Source organism: Polistes fuscatus, unplaced genomic scaffold, assembly GCF_010416935.1.
Source record: "Polistes fuscatus isolate 324 unplaced genomic scaffold, CU_Pfus_HIC Scaffold4, whole genome shotgun sequence".
In the NCBI taxonomy this organism is placed as follows: Eukaryota; Metazoa; Arthropoda; class Insecta; order Hymenoptera; family Vespidae; genus Polistes; species Polistes fuscatus.
Genome location: NW_025113118.1, coordinates 2,776,516 through 2,793,786, shown reverse-complemented (window position 1 = coordinate 2,793,786; position 17,271 = coordinate 2,776,516). Strand labels below are relative to the sequence as shown.

The window sequence follows — 17,271 nt, the reverse complement described above, 5'->3', positions numbered from 1 at the left end:
AGGGATAGGGGGGAGGGAGAAAGGGGCCGTTAATCGCATTGCATTTATCGTTCGGTATCCACCTCGTTCGTTGTACGTGTCATCGCGTACGTGGCATACCATTGGAAATTCCACGTAATGTGCCGTGCGATCGGATCCTGTAATGAAAAAAGAAGAAAAAGAAGAAGAAAAAAAAAGAAAGAAAAAAGAAAAAAAATAAGAAATATCGTATACTTTGTATTTAGCAAAAGTAAGTGGTCAGAGAGTATACATTTTTAATTAACCGATATAATTAATGTTCCGAGATCTCGGGAAAGAAAGAAAAAAAAGGGGCAAAAGTATTATTACGTTTTTATCGAGTCGATTGAATAAAACAATAACGACAACAACAACAACAATAAGAAAAACAAAGAGAAAATTTTTCTGGTATTCGATAAAGAGAGAAGAAGAAGATCACGATGATTTATCCTGTCCTCTCGGTTCAAAGTATTATAAACCCCATGGAACAACAAGAAATAATCGTGAAACTTAAGAGAAGATAGAAACGGCTGTTGCAGTTGCTGCTGCAGTTGCAGTTGCTGGTGCTCTCGCAACGGTTCGTAATTAGTGGAAATAATTTCGTCGTTAATCGCGTCACGGGCCGACGACGGTCGTTCGTTTTCTATTTTCTCTCTTTCTCTCTCTCTCTCTCTCTCTCTATTCTACTCGTTCGTCAGCCTCCTCCTTCTCCTCCTCCTTCTCATCTAACGTTAAACTATAGTTTTCTTTTATCTCCTTCTTCCTCGTTCCTCGTTCATCGTGCCAACATTCTTGCTTCTTACGCGACTCGACGCGCAACAACGACTCGCAAGAACGGCACCGAAGATGAACGGAGGAAAAGTCGATAACTTTTGCTCTAAACTGTAATCGTAATCATTATTCTCGATCGATTGAAATAAATATTACGTTCATAAAAACTTATACTTAAATCTGTAACAATCCCCAATATGAACATTTTACAAATTTTGATGGAATAAAGTTAATCCGATGCAACGAAAAGTTAGAGTAAACAAATATTACTGTTTCGATAATGATCACCTGGACTCGTTACAGAGAGAGAGAGAGAGAGAGAGAGAATGGTTGTCAAGATTTTTGTAAGGGTCTTCTTCCGGTGGCCTTGAATATCCAAAGTCACCGAGAAGAGTTAGGATACGTCCTGGAAGAAGGACGAGCGACGAGATAGCAGTTAGCGGTGTAGAAGAGAATGCGTCGAGTGAGTAGGGAGAAAGGAGAGAAAGAAAGAGAGAGATAGAGAGAGGGAGAGATAGAGAGAGAGAGAGAGAGAAAGAGAGATCAAGAAGGAGAGAGCCACGATGGCTGCGATGGTGATGGTCAGTGGTTGTATACCGGTTAAGCCGTTCAGTGCTAGCCCGGCGTTCGTCACGGCTAAATCTTAAACCACTCAACTTACTGAATATCCGCGACACCAGATCGTCTTTCCCGATCGAGAACCCCCTCGTCGTCTACGACATTCTTCATTAACCTCCCGCAAAACAACTTGTTTCAATGTAACAAACTCCTTCCCCTCTTAAGCCTAGTTTTCTCTTTTCCTTTAATTATCCTTTTCGTTTTGTTCCCAATCGTCGTCTTCTCATTTCATTTCATTTCATTCGAAAAAAAAAAACTGAAGTGATTTTACGGTTGGTTTTTAAGGAAAAAGAAAAAGAAATAAACATACACGCGAACACGCAATTGAATTATATTCGATCGTGCGATACGATTAAGAACAAACAAAAAAAAAACAAACAGAATAAGTCAGTCTATCGATTTGATTATTATTTTGGAAAGGATGAGAGAGTTTGAACGTCAAGGATCGATAATACTTTGATTAAAAAAAGGAACAAAATCACAAAATGGGGATATCAGCGTACGTAAACGTCGTCGTTGTTGTTGTTGTTGGCATCGTCGAAGAGATTACTCGCTTGGATAACGAATTCTCGAGCAGCATAAAGGCCAACGAAATTCGTGGCGATCGCGGATGAAGTGATCACGCGAAACGGACCAATCGCGGATCAGGATCCCAGAGGTGTACCCTCCCCCAGGTATTCCTCTTTTTAACGACTAATCTATATATTTTACGCTTTCTTATTTTTTATTATATTCTTCCCGTGGTCGTTTTATTATCATCAAATTAGATGACTATGAAGATAACTATAACGATGACCAACACTTGTATTCTCTCTCTCTCTTTCTCTTTCTTTCTTATGAATGCACGTGACTCATCTCGTTAAGGGCGAGAAGTCAGGGAAGGGTCGAACGATGAACTCCTCGATCTCTTTCTCCCGTTCCTCTTCTTCTTTCATTCTTCTTTTTCTTATTCCTTTTTTTCCTTTTTCCTTTCCTTTTTTTTTTTAATCCGAACGAACAATCTCGGCTTCTGAACGGCATCTCGAAGAAACCCAGTCATCTCTTTCTCTCTCTGTTTCTCTTCTTTTTCTTTCTTTTCTCTTTGTCGCACTACTGTGATTTCAGCTTGATTCGTGAGTTGCTCGTAAATACCGTAAAATACATCGAACGTGACTTATGTTCGTACAATCGCTGCTAACCCAACTATCACGTTAATCTCTTTCGGTTCTTTACGCGCCACCGTTGATCCTCCCTCCTCCTCCCAGTTTCCAATTATCCATTACCGTTTTCATACTTCCGTAATACTTATCTACCTAGAGTTTATTAATAATGCGTTAATAACGTTCACATTCGCGTATCAGTCAGAAGCAAGGATAGATACATCGTCGAACTAATTTATATGTATCTTATTTCCTATCTCTGTGCGTTCGTCTATTTGCTTTGCTATTTCTCTATTTATTTCTTAATATATTGTATAATTATTAATAATATTATTTCATATAAAAAAAAACAATATATTATATTTTATTATTAAATATTTCATTCAATGTACTTCTATATTTTCGATTTTCGTAATCAAATATTTTTCATTTTTTTTTTTTATATTCTAGTTTATATATTATTTTTCTTTTATTTGCATTAATATTTCGTAGGACAATAGACACTTTTTTGGTGCAATAAGTTAATACACTTTCTTCTTTTTCAATTTATTTATTTTCCTCTCTCTCTCTCTCTCTCTCTTTTTCGGTTATCTACCATAACTTTCGCACGATATTATAATACTTCACCGAGTTTACCAATATATTCCTCGATCTTATCCCGTTCTTTCGGATGGATTCACGATGATCCATCCCAGCTTCCTCGTTTACGCGAAAGTCCTTCCACGTTCGTGCCGCTTCTAATTTCGAATTACATTCGCTATGCACGTCTACGTTTCTTCGGTTAAAACCGTTAGACGCCCGTGAGAATTGTAAAAAAAAAAAAAAGATAAAAGACAAAAAAATCATAAAACCCCCCTCTTCAATTTCTACTTCTTTATTATTTCGATATTTAACGAAATTGAAAAGTTTGTTTACAAATAAGATTTACGAAAGAATCCCGATTAAACGCAATTTATTCAAAATTTATTATAAACGATGAATATTCCAACGATATTAGAATATATGTCATTTTAATGATTACGCGAAAGATTCAAATACTTCATAATCGACGATTAAATTTATTGTTAACGTCCAGGTGAATCAACGACGCGATTAGTACGTTAATTACTACATGGATGTACACACAAGCATTAGGTTAATAATATCTAACTCATGCGGCGCCGTGTTACAGGTAAGAACGTAGGTACGAGGCCTGATTGCCGGTACTATATCGATCTAAAACTTGCTTCTTCTTCTTCTTCTTCTTGGCACGTACCCATTTCGAACGGGTCGAGAAAAGTTCCTCCTCTTCTCTTCTTCTCTTCTTCTTCTTCTCCTTCTTCTTCTTCTTCTTCTTCTTCTTCTTCTTCTTCTATTTCTTTTTGCTTTTTTCTTCTTATTTTTTTCTAGGCTCGTGCAACGGGATACCGGTACGGTGGCTCGATTTCGCGCTTATCGCAACAAAAAGGACTCCTCTCGCTTTTTGCATTCTTCTACACATCCACGTAGCATTAAACATACTCATTCTCCTCTTCCTCCTCCTCCTCCTCCTTTTAACTTCTCCCCTTACTTCCCCCCTCACTCAATCCGAGTCTGACGCATAACACTAATACAACTCAGTAAAGACTGAATTTCAATCATAATTAATAATTAATTAAACGGATTATATTATATATTCCCCTATCACTGTATTTGAAACGTAACTAACATTCGTAACGTAAATAACGTTCGTCCTATCCTCATTTAATTCCTAATCATTATTAATTATTAATCGGATTAACAGGATTTATTTACGATTTGGATTTTGATCGATTGAGATGCGGGTACCCGACTGATAGATTAATTCATTTATTAATCCATTACTTTGTCCTACTATGATATGAAAGTCTTTTCACCTTACAACTTCTATTCATTCTTTTTTCATCGATCAATCTTTCCTTCTTTATTTTTTCTTTTTTTCTTTTGGTTGAAATATTAAGGCTACCTAGAGCGGTCCTTTCGCTTCAAATTCACTCCTCGAGCATTGGACTAGCGTAAAACGAGGAAGAAAAAAATAAATTATAGATATATATATATGTGTGTGTGTGTGTGTATATATATATATATGTATATAGGAATCGTTGGTTTCTCCTATGAATATTTATAACCGTCTCGTATATAAAGCTCGTAAACTAAACTCGCGGATAAGGATAAATTTTCCATTATCTAAAAAGTCGTGCACTTTCCTGCGATTTACGAGATTGATGGATCGACCGATCGATCAGCGTTTTAATCGTCGAGAGAAAGAGACCTCCCCCCCCTCCTCCTCCTACCCCTCCCGCCTCTCCGATAGAGAAAGCACGCACGGGGGGAAAAGAAGAGGAAGAAAATAAAAAAAAATTAAAAAAAAAATACAAGATTGATGAAGCCCGTTCGAGTTGAGTCTCTGCAAGATAGTACGAACAAGAGAGAGAGAGAGAGAGTTTAGTTTTGTTTGCTATCAACGCGAACGAACAAATCGCGTTTGTCACGATTATGAAAAACGGAAATTGTCTCGTAATTCATGGAGGAAAAAAAGAATTCGAACGATAATACGTAGCACAAAAATATATATCAATAATTTGTTCACGTAGATCGTGGAAAATTATTACACCCTACGATTGTGTCACGCATATTTGGCTAACAGGACAAATTTTGATTTTGTTTTGTAAGAAAAATAAACTAAAACGAAAAATATTCGATCTAATAAACCAACGTTTATATCTCCGTACCGTATAATAAAATATATACAAAATAATTGTTGTCTCTCGATGATCTATTAAATTTTTTTATTCGAAGTAAGAAATAATATTACACGTAATCCGTATTTTTTGTATTTTATTAATCGAGAATGAGACAATTCTCATCTAAGAGAAGATATTTCTATCAATTTTTCTAATATCTTTAGGAGATAATCTAATTAGAATAATTAGATTTCGAAATTTGACAAGGTCAATTAAATTTTGGGTGATATATATTTCGAAAATGATAATACTAATTCTTTAAGTAACACAATTCTTTCTTAGGATCATGTGCGAAATCACTTGTGCTTCCGAGTTTACGAACATCGTACTTTCCTAACTCGTCCTAGGTGCTAGTAGTACTTTTAGCCCTCGGGTAATTTAATTTATGTCCTTCCTGGTACGTCGAGTGGCAATGCACCTTGCTCCGTTTAATAAGCGGGCGTAACAAAGCCCGGAGGAAACGGACGGATGATTAAGGGGAATAGTAGAATGTGCAAGCGAGCAGAAAGAGAGAAAAGGAAAGAGACAGATAGATAGAGAGAGAAAGAGAAAGAGAGAGAGAGAAAGAGAGAGAGTAAAAATCTTGAAGTCTTAGCACTCTCTAGGACTTTGGTTTCCAGCATCCTAAAAAGTTTCCTACGAAATTTTTCGGGTTTATCTTTTCCCCTGTCATCGACTATTCCTGTCTCGTATTAATTTCTATTCATCCACTAGCGTATAAATGAATTACAAGATTTGCCAGGAACCTTGATTAATTCGTTAGAGTTAATCTGATATTCTATACGTATGATCAAAAATGTTGTCATCGTTTTACGAGATACGTACTTCGTTTAGCTTAGCAAGATGTTTTATTTGTTATTATTGACAAGAAAATTTAGATACCGTAGAATTTATCGTTGAAAAAAAAAACAAAAAGAAAAGTTAACTACTTTGAAAATTGAATTGACATTTAAATTAATTACGATTTATATCTCGTTTAGTCGATATCAAATTCGCAAAGATAATTTTTTTCGTTTGTTTTCTAGTCGAATAAAACACAAAAAAAAGACAACACGTAATAATATAATCAACGTTTAATCCATAGAGAGGAAATTTGAAATCGTGAAAAATGAACGAGTCATTTCATTCCACCGGAGATTAATTAATTCGACGCGTCACACACACACGTCGAACATCCTTAATTACGATTGATCGTGAATTTATTCGAAATTGTATAACAGGTTACGGAACTTTAGGCGCCGTATTGTACCTTCCTTGTCTATCGTATCTCGTCGTGAATGCAATTTGTTCTATCGTGGACAAGTTGGCCGATTCATTAACCGGCACCTTAGAGAACCAACTACGACCCCGTATTACCAGCTCAAGAGAGCTATGACGTACAATGGGGAAAAGGCGCCTTGACCATTTACGGCATCCCACGTCCCCTTCCTATCGCATTTATTCCATTCTACAAATCGTAGAACCTTCCTATTTTCTCTCGTTAACATTTATCCGCGATAATGATCGTTCGAGAAAAAGTCATTCGAAGATTGAACAACTTGTTTTTCTATCATTTCCACGAACAACCGTTTCACTTCTTAAACACACCTCCCTCTTTATGTTGTTTCTCGTTAAACAAACAAAAAACTCAAATTTTTCAGACAAATATACGATTGCAAATAAATATATGTTTTATCTATTTTAAATGAACAATTTCTTTTTTTTCTTATCACCTAAGATCAACCTAAGGTAGTCGGTGGAAAGTTAATTAATCAACGCGTTACATGACTCTTCTTTCTTTCCCTTTCTCTCTCTCTCTCTCTCTCTCTCTCTCCATCGTCATTGTTCTCTCTTCTGTCATTTTTCATCGCAAATGATTCCGTCATAAACGATGCGGTCGTATAACGGTCATGGAATTGCCTTGCAACGCTAATCGCCGAGAAGAAGACGACTACTACACGAGAAATCGACCGAGGGAAGATGAACGGTAGCAGAGCACCTATCTTGCTCTTGCAAGAAAATGTTCATCAAATCTTAGAAATATTTCGTTGACTGAACGCAAACGAAAATATATTAGCTTTTTATTTATGTATATATATATATATTCTTTTTTTATCTCGTCGCATATTTTCTTTTTTTTCTTTTCTTTTATGACTAATTAAAAAAACAAGAAAAACAATAAATTTATATTTTACATGAATTAATTCGATTTATCCCTATCATCTATAAATCGTTCGTTCTTTTTAAAAATCGTAATACTAAAGAGAGAAAAGAGATAAAGAAAGTTTTTCCGAGTTCTACTACGCGGATCAACGTCCTTGCCGTGTGTGTTCGCACTTTTAGACGACTGGCTAACGATTCGTTAAGAAATTTTCTCACGTTCAAGAAACGACACGTGTTCTGAAAGACTAAAGGAAGGTTAATACGATAGAAAGAGAGAAAAAAAGATAAAATAAAGGAAAGAGAAGAGAAGAAGAGAAGAAGGAAAAGAAACGTTGGTAGGAAAGGTGTAATAAAACTCTCTCTCTCTCTCTTTCTCGTTGATTCGTCATCGAGATCTCCGAAATCCTTTCAGTATCATCTCGTGAGCGTGAATAATATCGTAGAAATCTTCGTGAATTCTTTCGATTCTCTAAAGAACTCTAAACGGATAGTTGAAGTCAAACCTTGCACTCTTATGTCGAGTGTGTCACTCGACATCAATTTTTATTTCAAGAAATATCGTACCTACACTCGGATATTACAAAATACAACGATAGTGTAAATAAAACGAGAGTACATAATTAATATATATATATATATATATATTATTATTATTATTTGAATTAAAGTAAATTTCAAAATCATCGTGATCTGTCGGTAACAAAATTGAAATATAATTTGTAATGGGAAAGGGTTAATGATCGTTCGAAAGGGTCCTAGAGTTTTCTAAGAATATAACAGACGCAGGAAGATAATAAAATCCGCGATCAGTAGTAGTAGGTCATCGCGAGAGAGCATCTTTTTTGTATTCTAGCCAGTTGGATGTTACAACGAGTAAATTAACAGATAGAAAAAAATATGAGAAGAGAAAATAGGAAAGAAGAACAGAACAGAACAGTGCAAGAGCAGAGCAAACGGTGACAGTTTTCTACTGTTTGCTTCTTGACCTTGCCCCAGAGAGAGGCCTCCTTCCTATCGGAACACTATTCGAAGCATGTAGAAGAGTGGAACAGTTTCTTTAGGTTCTTCTTGGCAAACTGGACTTAACGGTCCACGGTCCAGCCGATCTCGAATGACTTTGGTATCGGTGGAATATCTTGACGGGTTGCGCACACCAACCAGAGAAAGAAAGATAGAAGAGAAATGGATGGATGGATGGATAGATAGATAGATAGAAAAAGAGAAATAGAGAATATGAGTGAGGTCGAGGATCGATTTGCGCCGGCAACACGATTCTATTTGGTCTTCACGCTAGAACGAACAGAGGACGTCATTAGAAGGAATATCGAATCCGAGTGGTGTTAGTTGGTTCATTTTATTCCCTGTTGTCTTATTTCTTTCTTCCTTTCCTTTCCTTTCATTTCATTTGATTTCATTTCATCGTTTCCAACTAAATTTGTTCCCTACGTTCTTTTCTACCTTTTGCTCGTCTCATTCTTCTACTGAAATGCGTGTCACTTTTTGTCGAACGACCGAGAGACCCCACGTGGGAGACAACACACGCATGTACCGTCGAGTAACACGAGATCACGGCCCAGTTCTTCCTTGACCGTCAACAAGGCACACGCTTTAACCGTTCTTTCCTGCCTTTTTTTATTTTATTTAATTTTTATTTGATTTTATTTGATTTCTTTATATTGTCTTTGCTTACTTCTCTCTGTACCTATGTTCTTACACGCCTTTTATGCTCTTATACCTTTCTATAGTTATATATTGCACATACATCAAAATGATACTTGAAATGTGTGTTGTTATATTCAATCTCATGCTTAGAATCTTGTTACATGTTTCTCTTATTTTTGTCTTATTTTTTACGAAATAAAATAGTTGACGAAAACGAAATGGGAGGATCGTGGTATAGGGGGGAAGAGAAAAAAAGGTAGAAATCAAATAAAATTCTATCTTCGCGAAATAACGTTCAAAACTGACACCTTTTTATCTGATTTTTCTTTCTTTCTTTTTTTTTGTTTTCTTATTCTTTCATATTTCTTCTTCTTCTTCTTCTTCTTCTTCTATTCGTACACAGAAATACATTTCTTACTGTTACCAACAAAACTTCGATTTCCTTTTTCACCATAGCGTAGACGCACCTATATCGAAGATGGAAGTTCACAGATACGATTCTAACTCGTCTTACCGTACTACGATATAAACTTTCTTTAAAGTTGTATAGAAACAAGTATCAAGAGATATGTATCGTTTTCTTCGAAATAATGTCTGGCCTTTGCACTAACTAGAAAATGTTACTAACACTCTAACTTAAAAGTCATATTTTAATATACTATATCTATAAAAAAAAAGATTTAAACACTGATACATATAATAAAGAAAACAAAGTACGTTTTCGTGTTTTAAGATATCGAAGAAAATATAACACGAAGTAAGACGATAATCAAACGATTTAAATGCGAAAAATTTCATCTTCGTTATTTCTTTCCTATTATTATCATAATCATAATCATCATCATCATCATCATCATCATCATCATCATGGTAAGAAATCTTATTTCTTCGAGATAATAAATAGAAATTCTATTTATCATCTGTTGAATTTAACACTCGACCTGGCCCGATTACCAATCTAACAAAATATACGTGAGAATTTAACTAATTGTAAGTTTTCTTCCTTTCATCTATGAGAAGCTGTCCGTCGACTACCACCCCCACCCACCCACACGCAAGCAAACGTTTCACACAATCCTTGTTCCAAAGTGATAACCGGATTCAATAGAAAAAAAAAAAACAAAAAAGAAAAGCCTTCCTCAATTTCAATTACTATTCGATCCCACCTTTACCTAACCCGCAATTACTTAAATTAGTAACTTTGATTGGTGAAATCGTTGTACTTTTTTTCTTTTCCTTTTCCTTTTTTTTTTCTATACGTTCCATACAACTATTATTTCTTATCATTCGCACGTATCAGATTATAAACGAATTTTCTTATTTCAGAAATATCAAATAGAATTGTATAAGATGTATCTCTTTTCCTTTTTTATTTACTTCTTTCCCTGATCCTTTTGTTTGTTTTTCTTCTTTTATTATACAATTAACCACGAATAAAATATTCGCGACGGGCAATGGTAACGCGACACTCCGTGCTCTGATTCCCATCTCTTTCTTTATTTCAACCCGCAAAAAGGGGAAACGGGCTCCCCCCTTCCCAACCCCTCGTTTTGGGCCTTCCTTATTTTTTTTTCTTTTCTTTTCTCTTCACTCGAATTTCTTGTTCTTTTTTTATTCGAACGACGAGAAGACGAGAGACAGTAGTAAGAAGATGGCACGCTCGTCGAAACCCTCGAGGGATGATTAAAAAGCGAAAGAGGAGAGAACAGGGCCCGCGGGAGAAATGGGGTCCTGGGAGGACGAGTAGAAAGACACGGGCCCTTTTGGGGGCCCCCTTTTTCATCCGAGGGAGAATCGGTGCTAGAACGACAAATTATCAAAAAAAGGAGGAACGCGTTAAAAAAAGAGAAAGGAACGAAGGTATCTCTCTTTTTGAGATGAACTTTCCTGGAGGATGGGGAGGAGGGGTGGAGGAGGGGGAGAGGGAGGCAGGGAGAAAGGGGGGAACTCGATCGAACGAGCAAACGCGACTCCGAAGACGTCGATGACCCGGTATGCGAAACCAGAATTCGGTGACAACGTGCAGAACCCGGTCTACCCTCCTGCCCTTTTTGTCTTTTTTTTTCTTTATTTCTTTTCCTTTACCTCCGCGCCACATTCCCAACGAAATCCACAAGTGTATCCGTTTTCTACGTATTCGACGTAAAACAATTTAAAAAAAAAAAAAGATTTCTCTGAAAGGGAACAACAAACAACGCAGCAAACAACGCATCCTTTTTACGATGATCCGTAAAATAAAAAAAAAAACCGCAAACGTAACTGTATTGTTGAGATAAATCAATTAAATTTATTTAACGTGTTATATCGTACTTTGTAAGATTATTATAGGCAAGTACCTATACAATGTATAATGTTAAAAGTTACGAGAGTGATTTATCAAATTCAGAAGGATAAGACAATGGATAGGATAAGAAAAGTGTACTACGATGAAGTAAAGAGAAAAATAGGATTTCGTTAACAAATTTAGTTATCGGTAATGAACGGATTTATACAAAATATCGGTATATTTCAACTCGAATTCTTGGATAATATCAAAAGGATTTTGAAGAATAATAATATTGAAAAACAAAATGAGATATTGAATATTGAGAAATAATATTTAATAATATCTATTTAAATGAACAAGTCTAATTTTAGTTTAGTAGTCTATAAATGACCAGTTTAAAGCCTATCAATCGATAAATATATACGTTAAGATTATGGAATGTAAAAAGAAAACGCGTTTAATTATAGAAATGTAATTTTAAATAGAGTTCGTAAACTAGGATTAAAATATTTAAATGTATGGAAAAGTTACTTTTCTTTTTTTCTTTCATCATATAAAGTATGGAAAGATTTATGTATATGATAAGATAATTATTAAATCCAGTTTTTTCTCGACGAAAGGTAAATCTAAAAAAAATCATATTATTTCTATAAATAAATAAAGAAAAGTAATTAAGATAGAAAATCCGGAATTTCCACATTGAATAATACCGATCACGAAGGTTTATAGTGTCAATACCACTTACGTCAATCAATCTATCTCTCTCATACTAATTTCATCTAACTGATTGGCAAAGTATCCTATTTTTGTTTAGCAATGTAACCAGATATATTCCGTATGGGGAACGGGTAGGTGTTACTGCCCGTAAGATTACTCGTATCAAGGAAAAGGTAATTCCGATACCGGTCGAACGAACACTATGTGAACCAGTATCCATCCAGCTATAGTACGGATCGATAAGAAGGATATGTTTTATTTCTACCTCATTTCTTACTCGTAACTAGCGATGGGAAATGATAGTCTTATAAGATCAATGTATCGATTCTTTACGAGTTGACACGCGAGTTGTGGAAATTGCAATGAATTATACTTTATCTCTGTCTCTCTGTCTCTCTGTCTCTCTGTCTCTCTCTCTCTCTCTCTCTCTCTCTCTCTCTGATATGTTATATGATGCAACATATAGCGTATGTATGGGTATAGGTATGTGTACGTGGTATTTTTTGTTTCTTATTCTTTTCATAATTATTATACCGTAACTCCTATTATTTTGTTGATAATAATTTTAAACGCGTTTCATGAACGTACAATCAAAATTGATTTCATATATGTTCAAATAATAACAATATGTTACGATAAAAACGAAAAAAAAGGAACAACTACTTGTAAGATAATAGAAAAAGAAAAGAAACGGCTAGTTATCGCTTTAAAACGAATTTTACTGTTCAACGCAAGAGAGAGAATGGCTTAGCTCGGTCTGAAAACATTGTGTTCGGCTTTCGATTCGCCTTGGTACGGCACTCGGAAACGTCAACGCGTTTCACGCCACATAAATCAAGCTACATTAAATCCCCATGGTATGGTGGTGGTGGTGGTGATGGTGGTGGTGGTGGTAGTACGCGCTTTCGAAGAATGGCTGCGCATGTGGGTCGATTCCACCTGATTTATGCAACCGTTTGACTCTTATCCGCCAGGAAAGAACGTTAGGCGAAAACTTGTAAAGCTTATATCACTATTTATGAACTCTTTTAACGGACCTTTCTTCCGCGATGATATATTTTATATCTGATATCAGATTTTTCCATTTGTTTTTCTACGTTGACTTAGTCGTCAACCGATTATTAAACGATTACGAATAAAATCCCCACCTGTAATATGATAAAAGAAAAAGAAAAAGGAACAATTGTGATCGACTTCTTGTGTGATCATTTCTCAGTCTTATAATTATAATCTGAAAAAGTAAATAAATAAAAATGAAATAATCTCGTTGCACAACGAGACTTCAATTATTTTCATAAATGAAACAAATTCGTTCGTTCGTTCGTTATTTATTTACAATTACGCGTAAACGATATTCACGATCTGTAATTATTATTAAGTTATCATTACTTTATTTAAACGTAATCATAGAATTTCGTTCACGATTTGATCGTGAGGCGTATACAGAAAAAAAAAGTAGAAGAAGACGAGGAGTAGGAGGAGGAGTAGAAACGACACGGCTGAACGGTCCAGCGTGATCGCACGCGTTTCATTAAACCGTTACGGTATGACGATTTCTTTTCTCGAGCTCGATAAACACGTGATGATGTTCGACGATGCGAGTATAAAGTCGTTCCGACGTGATATATATACACATATATGTATATATATATATATATAACAGTTCGATGATTCCTTAATATACGTTCTTAATTATTTTCTTTGATCGTTGAAAAATTCTTGGGAAAAGAAACAAAAAAACAATGGCAAACAGATTCTAAACTCTAATGATACATTCTGATGATCTCAATCAATCTTAATTATCTTAATTACAGATAAATAATAAAGACATCGATCACACAGAGTGTTACGCGACACGTAAAACGTAATTGTATCGCGTACGTTACGTTAAATTAGAAATGTTCCTTTTTATTTTTCATTTATTGTCGATAAGTGGAAGATAAAAAAAAAAAAGAGTAAAAAAAATTGTAAGGCTTTAGTTAGACACTGATTAATCACACTCTTACGATTTCGAAAATACCGTGCGAACGAGATTGTGTAATGAGAAATAGAGAAAGAGACTGGGAAACAATACGAGTGGCCTTAAGAAAAGAAAAGAAAAGAAAAGAAGATAAAAAGATAATAATAATTCGCTTAACGCCCACGGCCGAGGTAGCGGTATAATAACTCGAGAAAGTAAGAGTTGTATGAGTTGTTAACGGTAGTAATCTTGGATCGTCAAAGCTAAACTATGTCCGGGCACGGTCTAATGGGGAGCCACGCAAGCAAGGCTACGAGAAAACGCAACCATAAACTTTTCTTTTAATTCTTCGAATGCTTATTGTTAGTCTAACGTCCCCCCAGTAGTCAATCAAGTAATATCCCCAGCATCACTCGCATTTAGTTTCAGCCGTGTTATACTTAAACCGATCTGTAGGGAATGCGAGTTGGTGGTAATCGCAAAGTAGGTCGTAACGCACCGAGATCGACTTATAAAGAGGCTTTGGTAACGCGATAAGTCAGGTGCATTCAGGTCTCGTTGGTTCTGTCTCTTTCTTTCTCTCTTTAAACTGATTGCTTTACATCCGTCTTCTTTCATTCGACGTCTTTGTCGACGTTGACCGACGACCGGACGCGGACCCTCGTCGTTCAGCAGACAATCTCACTCAGAAAAGTAAGAGAAATAGTAAGTCGCGAAAAGAAGATTAAAACGAGAACAAGAAAATGTTTGCCACGATTATTATTCTTATACGAGATAATCTATATTTCGATAAGATTACGATCATATATTTATAGATAATTGTCTACACTTTTTTCCTTTTCTTTTTTTTTATACTAAACAGTTTACGTATGTTAACTTTTTAACATAGGAATAAAATTGAAATTATATAGATACGTTTGAAATATATATTATATGTATATATATATTATTTTCGTTTTATTCGATTAAACACGTAACGGAATATTTCAATTGCTGGATATCGTTTAACTGGGTTACTATATTAATTGCTGATAATATAAATTAATAGTTCTGTTTGAAAAAGGGATTAACGATACCTAAAGCTAATGGTTTTTCCTTTAACGAATCGTAAAGAATTTTCGTTAATTTAAAATCAATCCTGTGTGAAATAGACGAAGATACTAATCGAAGATAATAATTAATCTAATAGCAATCGAAACAGAAATCACTTTTAATTAATTACGAACACGATTTAACAATTGAATTACTTGTTTTAGCTTTTACGAAGATCGAATTGAAAACATCGATTCGTATGTTAACTAATAGTTAAAGGAGTTTGTATACATAAGAACGATTAAACACCCGTGATAAATTCGACGTTCTCGTTCGCCTATTCTTCTAACGCGCGCGGCTACTTCGCCTAATCTTTCATTCTAAACGCGTAGAAATCGCTTGGCGAATCCATCGCCTCGGTGCATTATAATTCCGTCTGTCGAGAGCGAAAACGCGACATTGAGCTCGTACTTTGGCATGCTTCCGAGACACGTGAAAGGAACGTATCGCATTAGGTATGCTTATTAACAGACGAGAACTTAGGAGACGTAAGAAATGCACATTTCTACGTTTACGATTAACTTATAAGAAGAAGAAGAATATTAAAATATTATATATATCTTCTTTAACAACTAACAAGAAATTCTTAATCAATATTTTTTTCCATCAATGTAATATATATATATATATATATCATTATCATTTTAATTATATCCTGATTCAAATGATCCTAATATAAAAAATAAAATAAAATAAAATAAATTCTACAACATGAATTATTATTAAATAGTAATATATATTATTATTACTTAATAATATAATATTAATTACTCTCTGTAATATATATCATTATCATTTTAATTATATCCTGATCCAAATGATCCTAATAAAAAAAAATAAAATGAAACAAAATAAATTCTACAATAAATATATGAATTATTATTAAAAATTGTAATTTAAATTACTTTGAATTAAAAATATATATAGAATACTTTATTCTTTGATCAATTTGATAAAAAGATACGATATTAAATGACAATAAATCTCATTGTCAGAGATAAAAAGAGAGAGAGAGAGAGAGAGAGAGACGTTGACGCGATGGCTCGACTATAACGAATGACATTGATGTTTTCAGGGATCAGGATGCGGTGGATCGGTTACGTGGCCACAATTCTCTGGTGGTCAGGCATCGCCAGGTCTCTCAGCACGCTGAATCGAGGTCACAGTCAGTAATACTCCTTTTGGTGTTTTAACGTATTACACACATGGTTTCGGTGTTCCTTGCTCGGCGGTAAACGTTTGTGTAACTTTCGAGTTGGGATCATTGAAGCCCATTAGCCGATATAAGATTTTACATGGTCATTTGACTGGTGTCATGGAGAAAGAATATTTTCTATTTTTTTTCTTCTTCTTCTTGCTTATATTACTCACAGAAAGAAAAGATCCGTGTCTTTTACTACTACTACTACTACTACTACTACTACTACTACTACTACTACTACTATTACTACTTTTTTCCTCTACTTCTCTTTCACATTCTCATTCTCATTCTCATTCTCATTCTCATTCTCTACCTTTCTCTGTCTATACTCACCTTCAATTATCTTCAATCTCCGTTTTACCCAAGGGTGGATTCCTTTTCTCAAATGTGTAACGCCTAATTGGAAAGAGAAATCGGTCAAGGTGCAGCCAGCCGTGTTTGAGCGTGAGAAAAGAAAAGCGAATGAAAGACAAGGAGAGAGAGAGAGAGAGAGAGAGACTACGTAAACGTCGTCGTCTGACTTTCTGTTGATTCGAAGAAAGACAACCTGGAACAAAAACTATTCGAGAAAAAACCATTCGTAACGATTAACCACCACCTTGTCCCTCCCCCATCTTACCCCGAGCCCTTCCAGAGAACGAACAAAATTTAACTCGTAGCCGACATTTAACGGCACGTCGTTTAATTTATTTACGAAATCTCCGCGGTTAATCTTGGACTCGTGTTTCACCTTTTTTTTTTTAAAGATATTACATTCGTTAGATACGAATGAAAATTTTTGATAGAAAATTATAACGTTTAAATTAAATTTGAATTTAAGTGAAATTATTAAGTATTTGCGACACGTTTCATCGCATCTCATTTTTTGCCTATTACTCGTTGCATACGAGTTTTGACAAAGGAAAAGAAAAATAGAAAAAAAGAAATGCATTGCGGTGTCAAAAGACGCTAGTAATTTACGTTTC

General features: G+C 35.0%; 1 protein-coding gene across 4 annotated transcripts in view; it reads left to right on the top strand.

Annotated features, from left to right (window-relative positions):
* LOC122520852 (serine proteinase stubble-like) overlaps positions 1-17,271 on the top strand; it is a 40,954-nt gene that overhangs the window by 17,027 nt on the left and 6,656 nt on the right. The window contains exons 1-2 of one of the 4 annotated variants that reach the window (XM_043641160.1): positions 1,362-2,060; positions 16,181-16,264. In XM_043641160.1, coding sequence (XP_043497095.1) covers positions 16,189-16,264 — 76 coding nt within the window. In that variant the 5' untranslated portion in view covers positions 1,362-2,060; positions 16,181-16,188. Of the gene's footprint in view, positions 1-1,361; positions 2,061-16,180; positions 16,275-17,271 lie in introns of those variants that run through there. The other 3 variants (XM_043641157.1, XM_043641158.1, XM_043641161.1) reach the window with 3 other exon arrangements.